The 26,031-nt window shown below is 41.2% G+C and overlaps 1 protein-coding gene across 7 annotated transcripts; it reads right to left on the minus strand.

The window, feature by feature from the left end:
- Positions 1-458: 458 nt before the first annotated feature.
- On the minus strand, positions 459-24,553 carry AGBL3 (AGBL carboxypeptidase 3). Of its 7 annotated transcripts, XM_057425830.1 has the most exons (15): positions 23,426-23,472; positions 21,996-22,178; positions 18,686-18,790; positions 16,131-16,269; positions 14,822-15,601; positions 13,166-13,328; positions 11,546-11,672; positions 11,014-11,111; positions 10,768-10,847; positions 9,631-9,697; positions 7,311-7,379; positions 5,984-6,032; positions 2,806-2,854; positions 1,485-1,693; positions 459-843 (listed from the first exon to the last, which is right to left on the minus strand). In XM_057425830.1, the coding sequence occupies exons 2-15, from the start codon at positions 22,150-22,152 to the stop codon at positions 587-589; spliced, it is 2,349 nt and encodes a 782-aa protein (XP_057281813.1). In that variant the 5' UTR covers positions 22,153-22,178; positions 23,426-23,472; the 3' UTR covers positions 459-586. The 7 variants fall into 7 exon arrangements, with proteins under 7 accessions (XP_057281813.1, XP_057281803.1, XP_057281771.1 ...); XM_057425820.1 differs by lacking the exons at positions 459-843; positions 1,485-1,693; positions 2,806-2,854; positions 23,426-23,472 and adding an exon at positions 24,512-24,553 and having other exon boundaries at positions 4,007-6,032; positions 21,996-22,140; XM_057425788.1 differs by lacking the exons at positions 459-843; positions 1,485-1,693; positions 2,806-2,854; positions 23,426-23,472 and adding an exon at positions 24,512-24,553 and having other exon boundaries at positions 4,007-6,032; positions 21,996-22,145.
- Between the last annotated feature and the right edge of the window lie 1,478 nt (positions 24,554-26,031).

Below are 26,031 nucleotides of genomic sequence, written 5' to 3' on the forward strand. Positions count from 1 at the left end.
CACCTGAATCCATGTATGTTTTTTGCATCCATGATACCCTTTAGCAAAGTGTTCCACAGACTTGACTGTGTACAGATTTTATGTCAATTTTTTTTTGAGTGTAACGTATTTGGTTTGTTGGTGAAAGGGGGAATGATTTTCGCAGCTTATGACTTGAGTTGTTTTACTCTGACCAAGGAATGGTGGCTTCAGCTGCTTGGTGAATAAGCCCTCTACCTGAGAATCCCAGGAAACTTCCAGAGTGAAGAAGGGAAAAATAATAAAAAAGGAAAAAAGCGGCAGGAGGGAATTTGGTTCTTCACCTAGCTCTTCCTGGAAGTGGAGTCTGCATCAAAAAAACAGTAGGTATTGTTTAAGAAATTGTTTCAGAGACTCCCTGTTAAACTGGTTTAGAATGTGGGATACTTCTTCATGTGTAAGAGAAATTTCATGGTATACATTAGACGATGTGTGTGAACTTATTTACTTTTTTTTAAAGAGCAAGAATAATTTTGATTTCTGCAGGTATCTACCCCCTTGCTGGTAGAATCATAATCCACAACCAAAGTCTTGGGAATTGTTTAAGCGCATCAGATACATGACACTTTCATGTTCCTTCATTGGTGAAAGAACTGGAGCTCACGAATATACGCTGGTATTTTGCAGCGTGTTGTCTGTTCTTTTCTTCAGGCAGTAATGGCAGAGGGAATTGCAGCTTGTCTTGTCCCTGGCAGAATTTACTCTTCCCAAAATATACATCCTGTCTTGCTGTCTTGGTTTTCTGGAGCCTTCTGTTTTTTGAGGGGAGCCTCTCCTTCATTTTCCTTTCTCCCTTTTTTGAATCGCTCTTTGCGCGATCATGACCTGAGCCAAAAAGGACAAAAAAAGCAAATCCATATCAACTACTACAGGGTCACTAGTTACTAAATAAGTACATGGCTTTAGTTTCCTTCACAAGAAACTGTGGCATTATCGCAGAAACATTTCCTTTAAGAAAGGAGAGCCACAGCATGATTCAAAATCTAGTGCTAAAATGTGGGAACTTCAGCCGTAGGAACAGGACCCCGTTTTATTGCTGCAGTGATACGATAGTCTATTGACCCCTCTCTGAAAAGGTTAATCCCAACACTTCCCAGGATCAGACTGTACATCCTTTTATGGCATTCTGATAACATGCGAAGAGCAATGAAACAGTGGCTAGAGCCTTTCCTACCAGTAACTGCAGAAGGATAGTGCAGGGTCAGAGGCATTATCCTTTGCCATTAAGTTGAGATTTTCCAAGCTCTTTTCCCTTAGCTGTTTACAAAGAGGTTAATGAGTTTCTGGACTTCCAGTGTCTCAGCTGGGAAGCTCCATGAAACCAGCTCTGGTATCTGCCACAGCGTAGGAGTTTTCCAGCACTGCTAATGTACTGCTACCATCTGTCTTACATCTTTCAGAAACCCACCAAACAAAACTCAATCCTGTTCTTTGGTGTATTTCTAGTAGAACAATAATGGAGAAACCTGTTAAAGATTGAAATGTCTTCTCTGCAGGCTTGGAGACGCTTTTGCCCTTCTGTTTCTTCATCTTCTGGGAGAACAGATTAAAGCTGGATGAATGGAAATTTTCTCTTGTGGACAGGATCATATCATGGCACACACTTTTTCCTGCCTCCTGAGGCACAGATGTTTTTTCATGCTTTCCTTTAGCATTATGGGTGTGACTCTTGGAGCTATAACACACAGAGGTCAGGCCGGAAAATATTTTATCTCAACACAAATTCATGACAATATATACATAAAAGAACAGAAAATCCTGACAGGTAAAATTCCTGCCACTTTAGTCTGAGCATTTCCTTAGAAGCATATAATAAATAAATTAATAAATAGTAATTTACTATATTTCAAGCTACACAGAACCACAATGCCATCACATTGTCTTAAGGACACTAGTGCCAATATCATGTAGCCACTATAACACTATCCCGTCTGAGTCAGCAGGAAGTACCCATCACGGAAGCAGCAGCAGGTTACTTTTCCATCACAGAAGTAAAAAGTGGTGTTTGTGGCAGGATCTGCTGCAATCTAACTGGCTGGCTAACTCCACTTTGCTCTGTTACCCAAGAACAGCCAGCTGTGCACTCAGCAAGACACAGGACGTTGTATGCCATCAGTAGGTGAATGCTTATGAAAGTAATCCACACTGATAGTGTTACTGCCATGGGGCCTCACACACCCATCAGTGTACAACCTTCATTGTTCTTGACCAAAGCACCAGAATGTAGAAGTGAAGGGAATGCACTAGCAACGAGCTACGCACCAGCACCATGACAATACTGTGATTTTAAGATATCCAGCTATTCTAAACTATTAACTGTCTGTTTTGGACTGTCTGTGCTACCTAGCCTGGCTTGGTCTTGTATTTTCTCACCTCTACCCTGTTTCTCAGTAGACATGTGGCCCTATCTTTTCCCTCCCTCCCAAGGCAGTGGCAATCATCCCTTCCTCCAGGAATGACCCAAATCACTGCCTGTGTGACAGTGTGCAGCAAAGAGGGAAAAAGGAGCTTCAGCTATGTGCTGAAGAAGGGGGTCCGGTGTTCTAGATGAGATGGAGGAAAGAGGATTCTCTGCTTCTCTAATGTCACCTTCCACTGCAGTCTCAACCGTGGCATGAAGTGGCCAAGGACAACTGTCTAGTTTATGAATGAAAACCAATGAAGCACAATGTCAGAGGAGCATAAAAAGCAGGAGCATGAATTTGGAGAGAAATCATCCTGGGTTCATTTTCTCACTCTTGCTTTGTGAAAAATGCTAGAAACCTGTAAAATAGAACAGTATCCTACCTGAGATCCTCTCCTACTTGTGTGGCAGAGGCTGCAACTGGCAATTCTACTGTGAGAAGTGAGGAAAAAAAAAAAGTAGAACACTGAAAGTGCATATCAGATATTTAAAAAGAAATTAAAAAAAAACCAACCACCACAATGAAACATCCAAATTTTGTCTTGGCCAGGTCAGACTCAATAACTGGCTGAGGCTCACACAGTTACAGTAAGCAGAGTTACAGTAAGCAGACACTGATGGAGATCAAGCCATTTACCCAGATGACTAATTGTGGGGATTAAGTCTTTCTTCTTATTTAGCAGACCATAACTCATATGCCCACCTCCCCTTCTTTATCTATTGCCTAACAAAGGCTATCTGGGGATAAAGACACTACGTAGCTCCCACTGAAATTGCTCCACTACACACAGAACTGCGAATCAGGAAGTAGAGGTGCCAAAGGCAACATGACTGTTTTGTGTTGGTAGTCATGCAACTCTGCTGTTTGTGTTCCTAGTGTCTGCTCCAAGGAAAGCACATGTTTGATATTCAAATGACACTGGACTAGAGTCATAACAGACATCTCCAGAGCATGAATACTATGTCAAACCCCACCGGTCAAGCAAGATGGGAGTGGGAGCAAAGAAGAGCTGGTGCCACCTGACTGGTCTTGCCAGGTGATACATGTTCATGAGCTGTTCAGCTGCTAGCGCTCACTGAGCTGGTGCTCACTGGTGGCTGACTGAGTAAGAACAAGGTGCCCTAGGGCACCTTCGGACACAAATATTGACAGCATTTTATAGCTTCTTTTATTCTAAGTGAAGAGGTGCTTTATACAGTTAAGACTGAATTTTATTAGTAATACTTGACCCAGTTGGCCAAAATGAAGTAGGGAGGGAAAAACGCAGGCAAACCTTCCAGTTATATTTACATAGGTTTAAAAAATACATAAAGAAGAAATGATTCCCTCAATCATCTATGAATCCAGTCGTGAAGCCTATCACGAACCTTCCTACAAATGCTATCACAAACCATATAATATTCATCTGTTAGCTTTCCAGATACCCTACCATTTTGGAGTTCTTTGTGTATGGTTTAGGCTTTGGTATTGTTTTTGTTAGGTTCTCTAAGACAAAACCAAAGTAGCCATAAGGCAGAATAGCTCTGGGTGTATGTCTGAGAAAAACAAGACAGGAATTCAGAACCAAGCACGGAGTCTGTTAGATTTTCAGCACCCGGAATGTGAAAATCATATGAATAAGGATCGTCCTGAGAATTAATTCCAGGATCTTTAATGTAAACAGAGAATAAGTAGTATGTTCTTACCTTCCTCTGTTTAACTGATCTGTGATAGCTCGCTATGAATCCATAAATCCCTCTTGTATATAAACCCACAGATATTAGGGATGACTTTTAATATTTCTCAACCTGTCCTCACTGGGGAATTTTATATCTCTGCTGATGAAAATAACAGCTGAAATACTGTACTGTATAATTCGCTGGCATGACATCTGGAAAAGATTTTAAAACTCTTATTTCATAAGAAGAATCCTCTTTTTTTTTTTCCTTTTGTAGTTCTTGGGACTATTTCATGAGGCTTGTTCAGCTGTGTAGGAAAGGTCAGAATTGAAGAGAAATGTGCTATCAGCTTTGCAAACTTTTGGCAATAATATAAGCTGTAAGAATTTTTAAATAGTGACACGATGCTGTAATTAACACTGCTCACAGGTGTCTGTTGGAATAAATAAAAACAATGGCAAAAATCAACTTGTGACACTGTGAGGTGAGGAAAGGCAGCTTTGTGTTCAGGACATTTTTACTTCACTCTTTTCCTCACAGATTAACTTGTTGGCTTTGTAAGCTTGACAGTGGGCTGTTTCCTATGGCTTTGTGGGTATCTGCAAAGCCACAAAGTTTGACACTAAGCATAACAATTTCCATTGTTTTTCAGTACTCTGTCCACATCAATGTTTTGAATTAAAACCCTAACAGTCTACCAAACCCTACCCTTAAACTTCTGAATTCAATAAACTTTATGTTCCTGTAAGAAGCCTATTCTGTCATCTGTACGATGAAAATCAGATTTTTAAGGCCTGAAAGAACCACAGATTATTTCATAATTTGCTTCACCTACCACGAAAAATAGGCTAGCGATTTCATTCAGTCTTCTGTGACCCCTGTTGTAGACTGTGTGTTTGACTGAAGCAAGACAGAAAACTCACTACGTCTGGAGTTTTCTGACTCAATGCCAAACCACAAATCTCATTTCTAATGCAAATTTGTCTCAACAACTGCAGTCACAGCTTCTCATGCTTTCTTTTTCATAAGCTGAGGATCTCTCTGCTACTTTGAGCTACTCTTCTGAAGAATGTTGTTATATTTTAGGGGACAACTTTCATTCCATGAAGTCTCATTTCATCATAAAGTGACTGAACTCTCTTAAGTGTCTTGACTAGAGGTTGTCTCTGGTTCTTAAATACTTTCATTATTTTTTTTTTTTTTTTAAATCTTAAAAATAATGCTAACATCAGAAGCAGTTAAAGGAATTCAGTATTAGTCTCAGAGAAGTTCTACGGAGAAGTCAAGATAGCTTTTCCCTCCTTCTATTTTCATGTAGGTAAGAACCATATTTGTCCTTGTGGTATATGAACAGAACTCACGTTGCGCTACTTGTTCACTTTGACATCTAAATCTTCCCCAGATTTCCTAGTTTGCAATGACACAAGTCCTCCAGATCTGTTTCCTTAGCCTCCACATTTGCTTCTTTCATTTATCTGTACTGAAACCAAAAAGTTCCATAGGATTTGTTCTGCCCTGTTTCACTGATGAAAGTTTTCTTCTCTAGTTTCTCTGGACCAAATGAGCACATTGTCACATATAACATATGTATGGTACCGTAAGTACCAGTATGTACCATACTGCCAATATGAGCAAATATTTTTTCACATCTCTGGAACTTGCCTTGGGTTCAGTTTTTCTCCAGAGACAGTGTTCCAGTCAGTAAAGCAGAGGGTAAGAATGCAATGAAGACAGTTTAAACTAAAGAAAAATGAGGTCTTCTAAATGCTGAGACTAGGTGAAACCCCAGCCAAAGAACTCTGTACTTATCTTTTTGGAACATACTCTTTACTGAGGTTTGAGATTATAGAGAAAAATTGACTTATTGGGATTTGAAGAATTAAACAAGCATACAATGTTTACCTTTTTTCACTGTGTCAAATACCTTATGTTGAGTTTCAATGCCTTGAGTCTGTGAAACAGAATAGAAACACGACTGAATAATTAGTATTATTTAGTTTCAAAAGACTAACAAAAAGGTATTATCAGTCAGCCACTTTCTGGCTTGTTCAATGAGTGCACACTAGGTTATGACGGGAAGTTTCATAAGGGTTCAATAACTAGTGGGAAAAGAGTTAACATGTAAAGGCTGGGCTCTTTCTTCCTTTTTCGTTCCTTTTCCCTTTCTCTTCTCTTTTTTCTTTTTCCTTCCCTTCCTTTCCTTCTCGTTCTCTTTTTCTTTTTTTTTCTTTTCTCTTTTTTCTCTCTTTTTTCTTTCTTTTCTCTCTCTCCTTCCACACACCACCACCAGCACTACACAACCCCAGCAGAAGGCAAGCTAGGCATTCAGTATTTGGCTTGATTTTCAAAAGCTCAGAGAAGTCAGCAACTTGTGTTCACTTTGCAAGTTGTTGGGTGCTCAGCATTGTAAAAAATAGTTAAATTCCTTTTCATGAAAGTAGGAACATAACATCAGACGACATTATTTCCATCTATGATTTTTAAGTGTGTGTCAACTACAGCGAGGCTCACATTGTTGAAATAGTTATGTAGGATACCAAACAATAATAATAGAGAAGTCTTAAAAAAGATCAGATCTTGTATCAACTGTTCTAACAATGACCCTTCAGTAAATTTAATTCTATGGTGGTTGCTAGGGAGGCTAATGCTGAGTACCAAATCACACACTCTGACTGGTAGGAGGAGCATGATGCAGGTTCACAAATATTGCCAGCACAAGTATTTCAGAGTCTGGGCTTGGTAATGATCCCAAAGTTAATTAAAAAAATGTATTTCCTGTATCCCTAAAATGTTTTGTGACCTTTCTCTTCACAGCACTATACTGAACTGGAAAGAAACCCAGAAAATACTTCAATGGATTTGGCAAAAAACTTGTTCAATGAAACTGGAAGTGTAACAGGTCCATCTGAGGAAGTGAGGTGATAGTAGTTTTGAAGACTGATGAAAAGCTGGTATCATCTCCAGCTCCAAGGCATATTCTTTAACAGAAAGATCTAAATGTGTTCAATAATGTATAATTTTACCATTTTTTCCTGCCCCAGACTTGCTGGTGTTGATACTTCATTCACAGATAAAATACACAATAAAAAGCAATGGGCATTCTAGGTCAGCACCTTTTGGTGACAATATTGTTTGTCTAAAGGTATAGTGATTGAATTAAGTTGTCATGTATCAGTCTCTAGTTAGAAGAAGAGCACAACATTTTTCTGCAGGGATGAAAAATACTCACATTTTTGCTTTCATGACTTCTGTCCTTAGCAGTGCTGTGAAAATGTTCTCCTGATGCTTTATTTTTTTTCTGCACAGAAAATAGTATGTAACCATTTTGATTCATAGGGGAATAGTATAGTTACAATGAAAAAAAAACCCAAAACAAACCAGTTGTAAATAAACATGATAATCACAATGCCAGAAGGAGCAAGCTGCTTCAGATTGAATTCCTTATGCTGTTCAGCAAATATTTATGAACCTGGACACAAACATACCATATTGACAAGGGACCTCACTTCCTACTCAATGGCTTGTTTATTTTTAGTCTGGGAACCTGGACAGCTGTGCTTTCTCAGTAGTATTAATTGCCACAACTCTTTTTCCGAAGTTGCGGCTTCTGAAAACAAAGACTGGCATAAAATGCAAAAAGGCTGGGTAGACCTATTGAATCAATGAAAGCCTTAATAAAGCAGCTAGCATTATAATGTTCACGCATATAAAAAGAATAATACCTATAAAAAAATTAATGTGACTTCATCTTTCCAAACAACAGTTTGCTTTCTTTAGGCAACAATAACAGTGCTCCTATTTCACATGAGGGCCATAGTTTTCTAGGTTGAACACAGTAAAGTGCTGTTGAGGGCTACTTACAACTCCAGCATGAATTTCCAGCAAAAAACCCACAACTGTATCTGTGATATCCCTTGTTATTCACCTTTTGCAAATGCCTTTAAGAAATTCCATCAAGAACAACAACAACAATTTTGGTAAGACTTTTGATCTAATAACCTTAATTAGTCACTGAAGTGGATTTACATGGGGCAAGAATGCTCTAATTCACTGTGTGAGATATGCACGAATGCAATTCATATAATTTCATTGCATGACAGATGTCTTTGCCTATGTTTCACACAGAAATTATAGAACAGGACCTAGTGAAGTTCAACCTAACAAATAGTTTTGCAATGTATATTTGTTTTTATAGGTATTGGCAATATAGGAATCAGGCTCTTAAGTGGCCAAAGCTGGGTTCAGTCCTAACCATACTCATCCTCTCTTACCACAGGGACTTGATGGGATGGGCTTTGTACCCAGAGGGATCTCTATTGGAGAAGACTTCCCCTCATAGTTACTAAATTAGTGATTAATTCATAAAACACAATATATTTTAAAATAGAGAGGTTCAAGTAAGCTCCTGAAGCTGTGGTTTCACATACTGCTGAGATCTTCTAAGGGCTTCCTGCTACTGAAGGAGAAAGTCTTTTTTCCTTTGTTCTTTGTCCTGCCCGGTCCCCCCTGCCCTGCCCTGCCCCCCCTGCCCTGCCCTGCACACACACACACCCCCCCCAACTACTTTAGTCCCTGCTTCTGGCCTCCATCCCTTAAACTGGTTCTGATACTCAAAAACCATCTTGTGTGATCTAACTCATTAACACAGCAGAAAACCATCCTATTTTTTTTCCTGTGGTTGTTTCAGTCACTTCTGTTTTACACACTATTAGTATACAGTCCTGGTACTAGTTTCCCCTTTTACTGTTGTTTATTTACTGTATTTATGTCACAAACAGGAAGCAACAATTTACAGGAACTATTATTGTTGGCTAACGTTCATCCACAAACTTTCTGAAAGTATTCACTCACAAGAAGTTTGTTTTGCTTATCTACAGGAAACACTGAGTAATAATATGGTAATCTCAGGCACCAAAGAAACAAACACCAAGTAAAGGAGGACAAAAAAAAATGTTTCAACCCATTCTTTTCAGCCAAGCAAGTAAATGCAGGTTTCAGGAAAATAAAATGTCTCATTGCCCTCCAGTGAAAGCACTCTATTAAATCTGGGGCTACATTTGCCTATAAGCTTAGATGTAGACAATGGGATAGTCTGATGCTGACAGCACTTAGCACAAGTGTGATGACCTGCCTGCATACATGAGAGAACACAACTCCTGAACACTCAGAACTGGGTATCTGCAAAGAATGGCTGACACAGGGTACATGGGCTTGTACCATACTTCTTGTGCTTAAAGCTGGTGCCCTCCTACACACTGACCCTCTATCTGCTTACTTAGCTGTACTTCAGAACCTGACAGGTAGAAAGCCACCTTCTTCTGAAACAAAACCACCACTATCTGGACAATCTAGGTTAAGCTATCATGAAAATTAATACTATTGTTCCACACTGTTCATTTGGACTGTGAACTCTATTGATTTGTTAATGACTATTCTGAGTGACTTAACGCTAATGTGCTTTGAAATAGAGCCTGTTAAACTGTAGTGATTCTTTCCCAAGTGGCATTCAGGACAGAGATGTAAATAGACAAGAAAAAGTCATAGCATACCTTAGTACCTAGTTTTAGCTGGTGTGCATAAAGATCACAGGAGTTTGGGCTGTCAGAAGTTTGGCTGCTGTGAAAGATAAGCATTGTTTTGTTTAATTTCCAAATTTGGTGATTGCAAACAGTAGTTTGCACCATTCATTCCAACCATTAGCGTGTGTTTTCTATAGTAACCCTAGCTGCAGAGATGCCTGTCTTCCACATCCACATTTTAATTTTACAGACCTACAACTAACCTGCAAGAAGTGGGCATCATCATCTTAGAAAAAGCTTGGTTACTGGAAGAGATCTGCTGTATCCAGCGGGTACTTCCTGCTTCTACCTAGGTTTTAGCTCTGCTTCACACACCTTCTCCCTCCCCTCCTAAATCATCCCATAGAACATCATCTTCTTTGTTCCCAGAAAGTCTTCTCCTAGTTCTATGTGTCTCTTTTGTAGTTCAGGACCAGCTGTGGTCTGTGAAGCTCAGTTCTTGATTTCTATACTTTGGGCACCTCAAGTCTGATGAGATAGATCCAGCCTATTAATGTTCTTCAAAAAAAAGAAATGTATTAAAGTTTTATTCCCTAATAAATGACCATAGGGCCACAGCTGTTCATACTAAATACTCACCCCTTACAAATCACCTGCACAACTGATCTTGCAGTTACTCAGAGTCATCACTGGCGCAGGAGGAGCAGATCATGTTTAACAGGGGTATCATCTGGTCAGCGCACGGATTCTTGCACTGTTATCAGCTACCCTGAACTTAATCCCTTTGCATATATGGAATCAGACTAGTATCTTCCATGCTTAATTACATTAGGTTTACACAAAACCAAATAATATACCTTATATTAGATTGCTCTGCAAAACATAAGGCTGAAAAAAAGTGTATTGATTTAAATGATACAATAGATCAAGCTCTGTATCAATGCAGTTTCATTTCGCTTCAAGAAGGCCACCTGGGGTAGATACAGAGATCTGCTTCCAATTGAACTGGTTATTAAAGTTTGGCTATAAGATTTGTATGCAATTTCTTAAGGAGTGTTAAATTAAGGACTGTGACTATTAAAAGTCTAATTTTAGTAATATTTACTCTGGTACTCTTTATGAGATGCAGAGAACATATAATAAATGGCGGTATATCTGAATAGTTACCTGGAATCCAAGTCTAGCGCACCAGAATTCAGGACCTTGGAGCTCACGCTGGCTTGCTGTTTCATTACACTTTCATGTTCCTCAGGCACAGATAATAATAAGAAACATGAAAAAAATTAGTTCACTGTTTTAAGAAAGCCATTATCAAATTGATTATTATTATAACCCTATAGAGGGTTATAATACTGTTTTGTCACAGCAGGATGAACTGAGGCAGGAGAAAAGTCGTAGGGGGATTTTCCTTACCTCCTTATTATGAACACAATAGTTCAAGAGGGCATCACAGAAATGCTGTCCTATTGACTCCAAGTCTTTCACATCAAAATGAGTGCTTTGTCTGCAGCCTGCAGCATCAACAGGAGCAAGACAGAAATGAAAATGTCAGCAATCCTGCTGACTGCTAGGTAACTGTGATATTTCAGGGTGGTGTCTGACTGCAAATTCACTGACAGATGCTAGACAGGTCTATAACTGTTGTAGTTTTAAACAAATGGTATTATAGATCATTATTCTGCCTTTATGAACAAATCTATCCACTCAGAGGGGGTAAGGCATAGTTAACTGATTCTCTAATCCAAAATTCCTAAAAATACAACTGGCTTAGTTACAGCTTTTAATTTGCCACCCACTAATGTTGTTTCATGATACATATGCAATAATGCTACTGGGGAGAACACCAAAAAAGGGAAAAAACATGAAAAAGCACATTTTTTTCCCATGAAAAAAACAAGGTCTTGTTTGATTATTCCTATTAAATAGCTACAGGGAATTGTCTTACCCAACTTAGAGCCACAGATAGAGGCTTCCAAAGTGTAGCTGTTGTTGATGCCCATCTTCCACATCACCACTCGGCCTGTGCCTTCTTTGCTCCTTCGTACTCTGAAACTGCAGTCTGGAAATGAGAACTTAAAAGACAGGTGCAGCATCAGCCATTGAAGTAAAGAGAAAAATGTAGTAATTAAATTTTAATCCTGCAAGTTTTTTTTAAAACTTTATCTACCAGGCAAACAAATGTGAGTTTTCATTCTACCTGAATATTGCACAACATACCCCAGAAGATCATAGAATCACAGAATGATTTTGGCTAGAAAGGACCTTAAGATTATCTAGTTTCAACCCCCCCTGCCATAGGCAGGGATGCCTCACCCTAGACCATGTCATCCAAGGCTCTCTCCAACCTGGCCTTGAACACTTCCAGGGATGGAGCATTCGCCACTTCTTTGGGCAACCCATCCAGTGCCTCACCACCCTTACAGTAAAGAATTTCATCCTTACATCTAACCTGAACTTCCCCTGTATAAGTTTGAACCCATTACCCCTTGTCCTAGCACTACAGTTCTTAATGAAGAGTCCCTTCTCAGCATCCTTATAGGCTCTCTTCAGATACTGGAAGGCTGCTATAAGGTCTCCAATCAGCCTTCTCTTCTCCAGGCTGAGCAGCCCCAATTTTCTCAGCCTGTCTTTACTGGTATAATGGAAATGCAGGTAAAATAACCGTCCTTTGATTAGATTATTTTACCTGAGGATTTCTGAAACATCTAAACATAATTTTTAATGTGGCTGTACTTACTGTTTCTAAATATTTGGACATATAGACAGCTGACCAGCTCAGTTACCACAAATCCTGTTACATACCAGCATGTATATTTACTAAAAAGTTAGAATAGCTCTTCTCTCATGATTTAATACCTCAACAGTTTGATGCCATCAATCTGAAGCTCACAACCACCTCATTATTGATACCTGAAGAAAACAGCATTAGCTATAAGTATGCAATGACATCTAGTAGTTCAGTTTGTGTGCTGTTTTATACCTGAGCCTTTGCAACCTTTCTTGTCCAAAAGCAGCTTACTGTAGTAAGATTTTGCCAGAAAATGATGTATTTCAAAAGCCATGATTTTGTACTAAACTTCCCCTCAACCGAAATAGCTCACACAGTGTGATTTTGACACATTTTTCAACAGAAGTTTTCAAAAGGATTAATCTGGAAAAACATTTTATCTTCTTTAATTTCTTACTTACTTGTTTGGTTTTAATTCTACAATATATTTTAAAAATATATTTATAAATACACAATATTTAATGTTAGGTTTTGATGTGTTAAACCAATGTTGCTTTGGCATTCTGGTTTGGGTTGTTTTTTTCTTCATTCTTTAAAAAAGAAAATTTTTACAAAATGCTAACTTTATGTCTCAATTCAGCATGATACATTTTTAAGTGCTGGAATTTTAAAGAAGTTAAAACTTCATACTCCAACTATTTCTAGTTTTAGCCAAATGAAGATTATTTCACTAGGTGAAATATGGTCTTTTATTAAATGTGATATCTTAACAAAAAATTAGGGATCCCAGGTAGTGCTTGAATTTTGAGGCAAGATTCTAGCCAGACTTTTGCTCACCTTATCTGGGCAGCTCTTGCTCAGCAGGAGTGGGAAGACACGTGGATGCACATATGGTGCTTTCACCTGGGGCCTTCTCTCACAACCATACATGAAGACATTTTGTTTCCTGTTGTGACCATGGATGTCACAATACATAAAAACATCACGTTCCCCCATCACTCTGTAATACAGGACAACAGAGAATAGTGGTTTGGCTTTTTTTCTCCTCCACCTCAGAAACTAGTCTGAGCTAGTATATTATACTGAAGCTCACTTGTAACCTAAAGAGCAAGAAATCAACACAAGTTCCATATTCTGAGCTCTAACTTAAACCTTCAGTGTTGCTAGATTAGAGCCAAACTACTCAGTTTCTTCTGAAAAAACTCACTTGTCACTGCACAGATGTAAGATACAAGTGTATGCATCATCAGCCTTTGTCCATGTGTTTGTTCTTACTCCCATGCTCAGTTATATACATTCAGCTCTCTAGATGTATACATGATCAGATTGTACAACTGAAATCTACTATTCTTATCTGCTGCTCTTTCAGTATTGTACATGTTGAATGATAAATGCTGTACTATTATGAGACTGAATGACTACTCCTTCCTTTATCAAACTGGAGACATCAATTTTTTTTACGTGCTAAGATTCTGCAATATATTCTTGCTTAATTACTGAAAAAAATATTTCAGGTAGACACATTGGGATTTAGCAACCCATACCCCCAGTGCCCAATTTGTGTTGAAGCAGAGCTCTCCAGGGAAGATGTGATGGCACAACACTGTGTCACCTGGGGGTTTACTCTAGGCAGGAGTTGGAAATCCATGGTGGAACTAAGAAGGAAGCAGTAATAAACATGTCTGTTGCAGCTGACAGTAGCTGAATATGAGGCTAAAGGTCAGCAGCACTTCAGCAGACATTATTGTTAATTATGGGGCACTCACAAGTGCAGGCTTTCTCCATATAGCAAGACAGAGAGAGGAATTGTGGAAAATAAGGATAGGCACAGTGCTCATTCCCTGAAAGCTAAGGGCCTACATGCCAAAACAATCATCTGGAAGAACACAGATCTTACTTTAAACATGCTGTAACTAGATGAAAAAAGTCCCGTTTGTATTAATTTGTTACAGAAGTTAAACCAGAGGGCTTTAGTTTACTAGCTGAAGGTTTAGTTTTATAGCCAGAGTATCAATGTCCCTGTAAGTCTGCATAAGAAATCAAATGTATTTGTAGCAAAACATACAGCAAACTTGGCAATCTTTGCTGTCAAATAGACATCTGGGATCTATTCTGAACCTAACTTAATTCTGTGACATGGCTGTATGTGAGAAAAAAAGAAAATTAAAGACATAAGGAATTTGATAAGTAGATTTTGGCAGAGGATAGTGGAAAGAAACATACTGAAAATGTTTTGACAAAAACTCTTATTTTGGAGATAGAACTTATTACCAGGAATGGAGAAAATATGTTAAAGGAAAATCTGTACGATACTGAAGGAAAAAATAACCCACTCTGAAATGCAACTGCAGGTAAACAAAACAGTCAGAAAGGTTGGGGTACAGGGCAAAGATGTAAAAAATAACAAAACAATAGGGACACAGAGAAGTCACAGTAACAAAGAGACAGTGAAAGGTAAATCATCTCTTCTAAAGGGAAAGAAAATGAGGTTACCTTTTGATCATTTCTCTGGTATACCAGATGGAAGGATAAAATTTTTTCCCATGAGATCTGTATTTGCGGTTCAAGTCCTGACCTGTTAAAGAGCAGCGGTGATTTCCCACAATCACACCATCTGGATTCAACATGGGTACTACTTTGAAGACAAAATTGTCCCGCAGGAGTTGAGCTTTGCCTGAATCGCCAAGAATGTAATCCAGAAAGCCCTTCATTATCCAGGAACTGTTAGTTTCTCCTGGATGCACCCTCGCAGTTAGTACCACAGCCTTCCTTTTGGTGTCCTTGTCACCTGTAGATAGGTTGGTGATAGTTAAAGCATACACTGTGTTTCCTGCCAGTGAACGGCACAAGATATGAATCTTGCAGAATTTGGATTTCACTGGATCTTTAGAGATGGCCATCAGGTACTCTTGCAGGTTGGAGTAGGTGTAAGGATAGCAGTGGGCAAAGTAGCAGGTGTCTTGGTCATAAGGGAATTGGAATGTCCAAGTGAGTGAGAAATACTGACGTCCATCTTGGCCCACATTGGTTTTATAATACTTGATATCATTTCCAGTCCTTCGCCAGCCAACCTTGTGTTCCTTAGCATCAGCTTCTGAATACAACAGCGGCCGCAAGCCACATTTATATAGGCTGTTCCGCTTGGTAAAGTTGACAATAGTGAAGCGATATGGTACCCCTGCCTGCGTATTGCTTACTTGGAAGTAGTACCACTGAGTGTGTCTGCTTGTGTAGAGGTCAGTGCGCAGGGTCAGCTGGTACTCAAATTCATTGCTTGTGGGCAGAAAGAAGACAAAGAGTTGTGATGCTGGTTAGTAACGTAGCATGATGCAGTGTCAAATAATGTGGACTGCCATGAAAAAGCACTCTGCAGTGAATCATGTGTGAGTCGAATTTACACTGTCATGAATTGAAGTCTATGTAGCTGCCAGGAAAAGATGCCTAATTGCACCAAATGTGTCAATGATGCAACTGCTGCCTTCATTAGGACTTCTAATAATAATTAGGACTTCTAGAAACATTCTGTACACTATGCTTTAAGAGGAGGTGCTTAAGAAAAGGTGTCGAATTTGTGTGGGTGATTATCACCTACAGAAAACATTCAGCGCTATGGAATGGCTATCACACCATTTCAAGTGAAGGCTACCTGAAACTACTTTTGAAGCTTATTTAACTAATGTAAGAACAATTCACAAACCCAGAGTCACACATCCTGCCCAGACACTGATAGCAGTCTGTTGATAATAACACCACTGATAATAACTACATTGTAATAAAGGACAAAAAAAGATCAGAAACTTACACTTTGACCACCTTCTGCAAATTCCCACTCTCAAACCGTGCTTCGAAGATTAGTGTGTTATCCCCTTCCTGAGGGAGGATCTGTTTCAGGGGGCGGAGATCTTTCACTTGAGAATACATAAAGCAGGATTTTTTGTCAGCTAGGGGAAGGAGCAGAACAGATGTCTTCGAGTCTGAGTAATTTTAAGAAATACCTGCATCCTTCTGAAAATTCCTTCTAGCAACAGACAACTGCAACTTCAAAGCTGAACTCCGACACTTGGGTTAGGGCCAGCTCAGGGTAAAGGAGCTGTAAAGTGAAGGTATTCCAAGCTGAAACAATGTACTCTGTGTTTCAGACTGCTGGTATCAAACCATATGTTTATCTGGCAGAAATATCCCTAATTCATAGCTTTCTAACTGGCAAAATGAAGGATTTTTACTGGCAGTGGGGCACTGACTGACAGGCTTTTGTATTCTCAGCTCCTGTATTCTTGCTTCTATCTCCTTACAGCTGGATCCACCTGAGGAGAAACTGTTGCCTTACCATGTTGCCAAGTAAGGGGGGCTGACCCTGTACCACAAAGCAGGAATAGGGCTGTACAGCACTCCCTGTTCAGATCAGAGCTGTGTTTGCCGTTGCTTATCTGAGGCTGTGGAGAGATTTATTCTGCAGCAGTCCTATTCTCTCCTGTAGTCTTACTAAAGCTCTGACAGTACTTACAGTACAGTGAAAGTCAAGATTCCTATATGTCATTCTTTTTATTCTTTGAATCACTGTTGCCATATACAAAAGATATGTGAATATGCAAAAGATATATAGTATCTTTTGTACATAGCAACAGTGATTCAAGTAATACAGCCATATTCAGCGTATTGCTCTCCATGACTGAAGTTAACTAGAGACCCACAGGTGTCTTCATTATAGAAGGGCTGTTAACCTTGCTAGCTGGGATACCTACTTGAATAATTACTTTCTGTTTAACTGAAATTCCCCTCACAGTTTCTCTATCCTTCCCTTCCTCTTCAAGCTCTTCCTTAACATCAAGGAAGAAAAATGTTTCAGTAGTTAATCCAGTAAAACTGTTTCTGGAAACACAGACTCATAGAATGGTTAGGGTTGGAAGGGACATTAGAGGTCATCCAGTTCCAACCCCCTGACATGAGCAGGGACACCTTCCACTAGACCAAGTCTTGCTTCAAGCCCCATCCAACCTGGCCTTGAACACTGCCAGGGATGGGGTACCCACAGCTTCTCTGGGCAGCATGTTCCAGTGTATCAGTCATCTGTAACAGCCACATTTTATAGAATGAAATGCATGCATAAAACCTGAGATCTCTATCATGGTATTTTATATAAGTTTCATTAACAAAGTCTGGGAATCATTATACCAAAATACACACTTTGCTGGAGAGTTGTACAGGCCAGAATAAGAATCACTTCCAGTCGCCTGTGCATAAAGTCCAAGTTAGTAAAAAAGGGCAGGGAAAGCTGCATTTTTGAAGAACAGCAACTAAAGGACCATGACAGAAATCACTGTCCTTGTTTGCAAAAATGTGGGGAGCTGGAAGTCAGGGTGTTCCTTCACATCTTATTCCTTGCAATAAATTAGCAGGCCCAGTGCAGAGGACAGAGGTTCCTTCCTCATCACACAGTAGGTACCAGTTTTCTTTGCCACCAAATGTAGCAACCTACTAATGACAGGTAATGCAGCCATACTGCATAAATACCTAATTTAGCTAATTTCCGATGTCAAAAAGTATCAATGCTTTTCAGTATATTGCAAGCTTTTACTAACTGTGTTGACCTCAAGAAAGATAACAGCTCCCCTTCAGTATTGTGCTTCTGAAAACTTTATGGCCACATCTAGTCACCCTATGATTGCAAAACTGTTATCATCCTTTCTATGTAGGAGTAGCTCAGACACAAAATCAGCAACTGACAGAAGTTCCAAGTTCTCCGAGTCATCTGTACCAACTTAGCAAACACATGAAAGAATAACTAACTATGATAATCAACTGGTGATGATGGAATAAGGCAACTAACTCCTTTCAATTCTGTCTGATTAATCCCTGCCAGGCTTAGGAGCCTGTAATGAAGCACTTACCCAGTCTGGCCAGATTTTGTTTATGTCTTGGCAAAACCACTATAGCAAATAGGATAACAAAAGATTTTCCCAACACAGTCTTTAGTGTTGATCCTGCAGTTACACAGCTCTCATTTTTTTTTACTTTTTCTTTTGGTTGTTATCTTTCTCCACTCCTATTTTCGTAACAAACTCATTTCAGGCTGCTTCATAGTGTTGTTATTCACTGAGAACAACTGTTTGAGCTGAGCTGGACTTCTGAGATAATTAACAGTATGAACCAAACTTATGGATGATGAGCCACCTGTATAACTATGTAACTTATTTCCTTCGCTATCTATAGGAAAAATAAATTTATTCCAAAGTGCTTTAAAATAATAGTAGAAAATCATATTGATTTCATCAGGCTTTAAATTAGGTTCACAAAGGAGATCAAAGCAGGTGCTTCATCTGTTTACAGCTGACAATAAGTTTCTCAGAGTGTTCCCACCTTCTCCTAGAAAAATCACAGTGCCTTTGTCAGGAGTTTGGTGTGATGGCATCATCTCCAAACCTGTTGCAGTGTACAATGGCTCAGGGTTAGTGGGTATCCAATCTAAAAAAAGAAGAGAAACACAAAAAGATTACAAGCAGGAAGATTGTATGAGAGTCTTCATAATATGGACACATCGAAAAGCAGTTAATCTTATTTATACCAGTTGCACACAAACGAATACGAAAGTCCCCTTTTGAACCTAATTTTTTGCACCTGTGAACAAATCTTCACTATAACTCTAAATACACACTGATCTGTGCAAGGACCAACTTTTGCTGTGCAAACTTGCCTCTTGCCTGTACATCTTGGTTACTACAGATGAGACTGATAACAGTGAACATTGGACAGCATTGGTACTGTTAGGAAAGCAGATGCCACAACTACAAAGTCACTGACTGCTGACAACATTGACAGCAGATGCTGCATGGCTATAATGCAGTGTTCCCATGTAACTCACATGGCATCTACCTGGCATTGTCAAATATCTTTTGAACACTGATTCATTCTGACAGTAGGCCTTTTCTCACTGTAATACTCACAGCAGTCCTGTCCCATTCCATTCAAGATACTGGGATCTAGTTTCAAAGGCAAAAGAATCAGGGCACAGCTGTTTCCATCCCACTTCTGCATTTCCATTTCTACTGATTACTTCAAAACTGCAATTGGTTGTATTTAAAAGCACAGGGGCTGCTCAAGTCTTCACTGTCCCAAAATAGGCTTGCTGTATGTACAGACTGCATAAAAGCAGTTATTAGCTTATGTTCATATTTTACTGTATGACCCTGCAATACAGTACTGATATTGCTAGTAACAGCATATGAGATTAGTAAGAATTTGAATTTGTAAGACCTCAGGACTCAGGCTTGCTGAGTTTGCTCTGTCTGAACTTTTCTTTACCTGCCTGCAGCTTTGTGTCACTTAATTTAGCTGTGACAGCAATTTTTCTAACTGACCAGGTATGTATGGCTAATTTGCTTTATTTTTGTTTACTTTGCATGGTACAACCATAGGCTTATACAGACAGCAGTAACAAGGAGTTGTTTTGTGTAGAAATGCAGACCTAGAGGTGGACAAAATTTGCTTTAGGGGCAACAAAGAGAACAAGGAAATAACATCTTACATACTTAAAGAACATTGTATATTGTAAATTCAGACGTAACATATTATAGAATCATAGAATCATAGAATAGTTAGGGTTGGAAAGGACCTTAAGATCATCAAGTTCTAACCCCTCTGCCATGGGCAGGGACACCTCACACTAAACCATATCACCCAAGGCCTCGTCCAACCTGGTCTTGAAGACTGCCAGGGATGGAGCATTCACAACTTCCGTGGGCAACCCATTCCAGTGCCTCACCACCCTAACAGGAAAGAATTTCCTCCTTAGATACAATCTAAATTTTCCCTGTTTAAGTTTTAACCCATGACCCCTTGTCCTATCACTACAGTCCCTAATGAAGAGTCCCTCTCCAGCATCCCTATAGGCCCCCTTCAGATACTGGAAGGCTGCTAGGAGGTCTCCACGCAGCCTTCTCTTCTCCAGGCTGAACAGCCCCAACTTTCTCAGCCTGTCTTCATACGGGAGGTGCCCCAGTCCCCTAATCATCCTCGTGGCCCTCCTCTGCACTTGTTCCAACAGTTCCATGTCCTTTTTATGTTGAGGACACCAGAACTGCACACAATACTCCAGGTGAGGTCTCACAAGAGCAGAGTAGAGGGGCAGGATCACCTCCTTCGACCTGCTGGTCACACTCCTTTTGATGCAGCCCAGGATACGCTTGGCTTTCTGGGCTGCAAGCGCACACTGCTGGCTCATGTTCATTTTCTCATCAACCAACACCCCCAAGTCCTTCTCCACAGGGCTGCTCTGAATCTCTTCTCTGCCCAACCTGTAGCTGTGCCTGGGATTGCTCTGACCCAGGTGTAGGACATTGCACTTGTCATGGTTAAACTTCATGAGGTTGGCATCAGCCCACCTCACAAGTGTGTCAAGGTCCCTCTGGATGGCATTCCTTCCCTCCAGGGTATCAACCGAACCACACAGTTTGGTGTCACCGGCAAACTTGCTGAGGGCGCACTCAATCCCACTGTCCAGTCAGCGACAAAGATGTTAAACAAGACCGGTCCCAACACCGATCCCTGAGGGGCACCACTCGTTACTGGTCTCCAGCCGGACATTGAGCCATTGACCCCAACTCTCCTCAGGAGCTCCTTATCCATCCAAGGAGGTCTCCTGGCCCTCCTGCTGCACTTCCTTCTAGTTGGGATGCAACACTCCTGAGCTTGTAGCAGGTGATCCTTGAATATCAATCAAGAGTCTTGGGCCCCCCTGCCCTCTTGGGCTGTATCCCATGGAACCTTACTAAGCAGGTTCCTGAAGAGGCCAAAGTCTGCTCTTTTGAAGTCCAGGGCAGTGAGCTTGCTGCACGCTCTTCTCACTGTCCTGAGGATCTCAAATTTGACCATCTTGTGATCACTGCACCCAAGGCTGCCCTGGAGCATCACGTTTCCAACGAGTCCTTCCCTGTTGGTGAGCACGAGGTCAAGCATGGCACCTCTCCCTGTCGGCTCCTCTGTTACTTGCAGAAGGAAGTTGTCTTCCACACAATCGAGGAACCTCCTGGATTGCTTGTGCCGGGCCGTACTGTCCTTCCAACAGATGTCAGGGTGGTTGAAGTCACCCATGAGAACAAGGGCCTGCTAGCGTGAGGCTTTTCTTATCTGCCTATGGAGTGCTTCATCCGCAGGTTCTCCTTGATCAGGCGGTCTGTAACAGATCCCCACAGTAATGTCTCCCATAGCTATATTCCCTTTAACCCTGACCCACAAACTCTCTGTTGTTATTGCTGCAGACTGATGAGGAAAGAGAAAGGTGTATGACTGAGTGTGCAAACATAAATGATCCCAGAGTTGTCTCGATACTAGAATAAGGAAGAAGACATCTTCATTGTATTTCTCCCAGCAAAAGACTCCAGACGCTGACAATTCTGAACAAATAGCTTCTTGCTTCCACCCAAAGGAAACCTTTACTATGTAACTGCTGGCCACAGGAACAGAAGGAGCAGTGAAAAGAAAGCCAGAAGGGTTTGGGTGAAGCATACATACAACATTTTAAACTACATTATTATTTTTCTCTTCTCTGTAGCAATCAGATCTGGACTAATAATGATTTGTTTTTTAAGATTTCACTTAAACTGACAACAAATTCTTGGTGTGCTTCCTCTTTGCCCATACACAAGATTTTAAGCATAACACAATAACTTACCAATGTGCTCGATTCTGTCTCTGATGACTTCACATTGGTGTGGCCAGTACACTAGGGAAAATTGGCTGGCAGTTGACAAGTCATCCTGATTCTGAGGCTCCCCAGGTTGCAGTACCATTGCCTCCGAGTCAGATGGTGACAGAATCTGTTCTGCCATTGGAAAAAGATAAGCACAAACAGAATCTATAAGAAAATCTATTGCTCTTCCAAGTGGAAACAGGCTGCAGAGATTACCTACATGAAAAATAACGTAACTAAGCATGACACAATAAAATTATATCCCACTAAAATGGAAATATAATGCTTCATCCTATCATTATGCTCCGTATCTTAAAATCACACAGAATTTAAAAATAGCGTTGAATGAACAGTTAATTCATTAAACCACAAAGCACATCAAGCATCCAACTGCAGCAGGGAATAGCTTACCTGGGTTCTTATAGAAAATGTTGGCACCTTTTATTATTACTGCTTTATTACTAGTGTGTTATGGTAATGCTTACAGTCTCAATGCCCGAGTCAAAATCTGTACTATGCAGTATTATACAAATAACAAACAAAGCTTATTCCTACAAAACTTATTACACAGCATGTATGCAACAACAAGATAGTACTGGCTAGCACAACAGGAGAGGTAACAATCTGATGCTATCAAATTCTGTAAGGAAACAGAGCCATTTGGAGGAGGTTGAGGATTATTTTGCTCGTCAGCGAGGAATTTTTGAAAGTTGTGAGAAGCCACTTGAATGAAAACATGATAGGCAAAGAAAAAGCTTTGGAAAAAATCTAGTAATCAGATGATTAGGACTGAGGTATTGTGCAGTGACCTCAGCACTGGCCTAAAGTTAATAACTTTTCTTTGTCATAGGTATGAAAAGATCCCCTTTCAAAGCATTCCCTGTCCTTCCTTCTATCTGCTTATAGTAGGCCAAATGGTAAGAGTTTGGTTCCATGGCACATTTTCTGTATTTACTTTGGGTCTGAATCACACACCAGCACCGTAAGACCTATGTTACCAGAAAAAAAATAAATCTCATCAGCTTTAGACCTAGTTTCTAGATCCAATTCTCGTCACAATAAACAAAAGAATGTAGCAAGCAAAAGAGCTTCACCTGAAAGATCTGGTTTAGATGGCATCATTTGTGGAAAGTAAAGAAAAACCCAGACCTATTTTTAAACTCCAGTGGATACCTAACTCTAACAGATAACTGGCTGCTAAAACGCAAATCAGTAACTGGTGATCAAGGGCATGCTGCAAGATAGAACTAAGATAACTACTCACCTAAGATCCATAAAGTGTGACTAGACCTACCTCCAGATTTGTTTAGAGCTTGACAGTTATGTGAAAACTCGTATCTTCCTCCTTCCCCTTCCTTGCACCCTGTGGTCTTACAGGGAAAATGTAGGGGGATAACTGAAAGGGTCTCAACCAGTAAGAACAGCACATTGCTGACTGTCTTCTGTCACAAGTGAGTTAGGGGGCAAAAAAAAAATTTAAAAATACTAAAATAAAATCAGAAGTCCACAGTAGGACAGCGTGCAATTGTCTACTGTCAAAGACAACAGCTCCCTCTGTTTTATTTTGGCTTATGGTCAGAGTGAGAATTCAGCCAAATCTGCATGGTCATTATTCCTGTCCACTGCTCAAGGACTTCTGGACCCTTCCCCATGTCCTCTTTCGTTTCCCCAGTGCATCTCTCATGCAGTACCAGTATCCCTACTGTTGTGTGAAAAGCTAAAGCAGCAAACTGATATAAGAAAAAAATGTTTGTTTCTCAGCTGCATTAATTAACCCTCTGATCCCACTCATCAAGTAAGCCTGAGAGTAGGAGAGGCGAAGGAAACCAACAGCTACCATAGCCCTTCTGGTGGCAGGTGAGATACATGTCACTATTATCCGAAAGCAATAATGAATATGTGAACTTGATGCTGGGGAACTGAGGCATAACACTTGGCAAAACTTAAAAAAGCACAGCTCTGCAGCCAAAGTGCATGGGAGCCATGAAAAGCAATCAGCTACCCTGTGTTAAATTTGAAGCACATTGGCAAGGCAGCACTGAAATAATAGTGCCTGCCCCCTTCGCTGCACGTAACAGAACTTTTATGTCCTGGGTTTTCAATCTAGTCCCCCTTCATAAATACCATATTCAATCAAGAGGCAAATTTCCTTCCTTAAATACGAATGCTGGTAACACAATACGCATTTTGCAGCTAGTAAGAATATTATTTACTGCTCCAATGTACATTCACCGTATTTGCAAACGTAATAGAGGATTCCTAAAAGCCTGCTAGTCCACCACCTGATCGGGAGCTTGATTTTTATGTCTGCTATATACAGCAAGGTCCCCAAATTTAGTTTACTGCCAAACGTGCTCTGCGATGCATTCCGGGTGCTTATAGAAACGGTCTGTTACCTGAGCTGCTTACTGATTTTCTCATAAGATGCAGCTGGTTCTAATGACAGCTAACTTACCCACGACCTGGGACCACCTCAAAGGGGGACCAATGGGACTTACTAAGCTGCCTTCCTGACGGAGAGGCTCTCCCGAGTCCGTCCCGCTGCCGAGGGGCTCTGGCGGCGGAACGGGTCATACCGGGGAGGTAGCGGTTCCGCCGTGAGCCCCCCCTCCAAGGGACGGCCACGTCCTCCCGTCCCCCGCAGCAGACGCCTGCCGCCTCCATGACAGAGCGCGCAGGGCCGCAGCACAACCGCCCGCATCAACCCCCCACTCTCGCGAGAGGTCAGTGGCGGGCCCTGCGGAGCGCCGTACATGTGCCAGCTGAGGTGGGTCGCGCGGCGGGCGTTACGGGAACGGAATCAACCAAGTTGGAAAAGGCCTTGAAGATCATAAAGTCCAGCCGTCCACCCAGCACTGCCAAGTCCACCACTAAACCATGTCGTCAAGGGCCTCGTGTACATGGTTTTTGAATGCTTCCAGGGATGGTGATTCCACCACTTTGGAAGCCTGCTCCAAGAAAAATGCCCGAGTACTGTTTCAGTGAAGGTCGTTTTTCCTAATACCCAGTCTAAACCTCCCCTGGCTCAGATAGAGGCTACATCCTCTTATATTGCTTGGTACTTGGGAGAAGAGACCAACACCCACCTCCCTCCATCCTCCTTTCAGGCAGTCGTAGAGAGCAATAAGGTCCCATCTGCACCTTCTCTTCTCCAGACTAAACAACCACAATTCCCTCAGCCATTCCTCATCACACTTGTGCTCCAGGCCCTTCAACAGATTCATTGCCCTTCTCTGGACCCACTCCAGTGCCTCAATGTCTCTTCTGTAGTGAGGGACCCAGAACTGAACACATCATTCAAGGCGTGGCCTCACCAGTGCTGAGTACAGGGGGATGCTCACTGCCCTGGCCTTGCTGGCCACACCAGTGCCGATATAGGCCAGGATGCTGGTGGCCTTCTTGGCCTCCTGGGCAGAAGCTGGCTCTTGTTGAGTGGCTGTCAGTCATCACCCCCAGGTTCTTTTCCTCTGAGCAACTTCCCAGACACTCTTCCCCAAGCCTGGAGTGTTGCATGGGGCTGTTGTGGCCCAAGTGCAGGACCTGGCACTTTGCTTTGTTAGCCCCTGCCTCGGGCCAGCCGGGCAGCAGGGGCTGAGTGGCAGGGTTGTGCTGCTGTGTCCACGCCTAACAAGTGCAGGGTGCAGGCACAGCCACCCCGATGAGGCTCAACGCACAGGGTGGCAGAAGCTGTGTAATGGCTTCACTGTGCCTGCAAGGCTCCGCTGATGGCTTGGGCTGTTAGGGGGAGATGGGCCTGTGCCTCCTTGTTATATCTAAACCTTAGACCTTTTAAATCAGGGAACGCAGGCAGCATGAGACACTTCAGTGAAGAAAATACCATGTTGACAAACCCTGTGAACTTACATCAGCAAGGCAACAGCTCTGGTATCAATCTGTTAGGTGGCAGTACCTACACCCTGGCACATGAAGGAGTTGCCACTCCTGGATAGTACTCCTCCCACTGTACAGCTGAGACAGGGTGCTTTGCAGCTGCTTGAGGAGGCATGAGTAAGCAGCC

The sequence above is a fragment of the Pezoporus wallicus genome, unplaced genomic scaffold (genome assembly GCF_028554395.1).
Source record: "Pezoporus wallicus isolate ANWC-B61680 ecotype Strahan unplaced genomic scaffold, APGP_CSIRO_Pwel_v1 scaffold_3294, whole genome shotgun sequence".
Lineage (NCBI taxonomy): Eukaryota > Metazoa > Chordata > Aves > Psittaciformes > Psittacidae > Pezoporus > Pezoporus wallicus.

Coding starts and splice junctions, on each gene's coding strand:
- AGBL3 (XM_057425830.1), bottom strand. CDS start 22,152: ATGGCAGAACAGATTCTGTCACCATCTGACTCGGAGGCAATGGTACTG. Junction 11,673..13,165: donor GCAAGAGCTGCCCAGATAAG/GTGAGCAAAAGT, acceptor CTGTCTTTTAAG/TTCTCATTTCCAGACTGCAG. Junction 6,033..7,310: donor GAAGTCATGAAAGCAAAAAT/GTGAGTATTTTT, acceptor TCTGTTTCACAG/ACTCAAGGCATTGAAACTCA.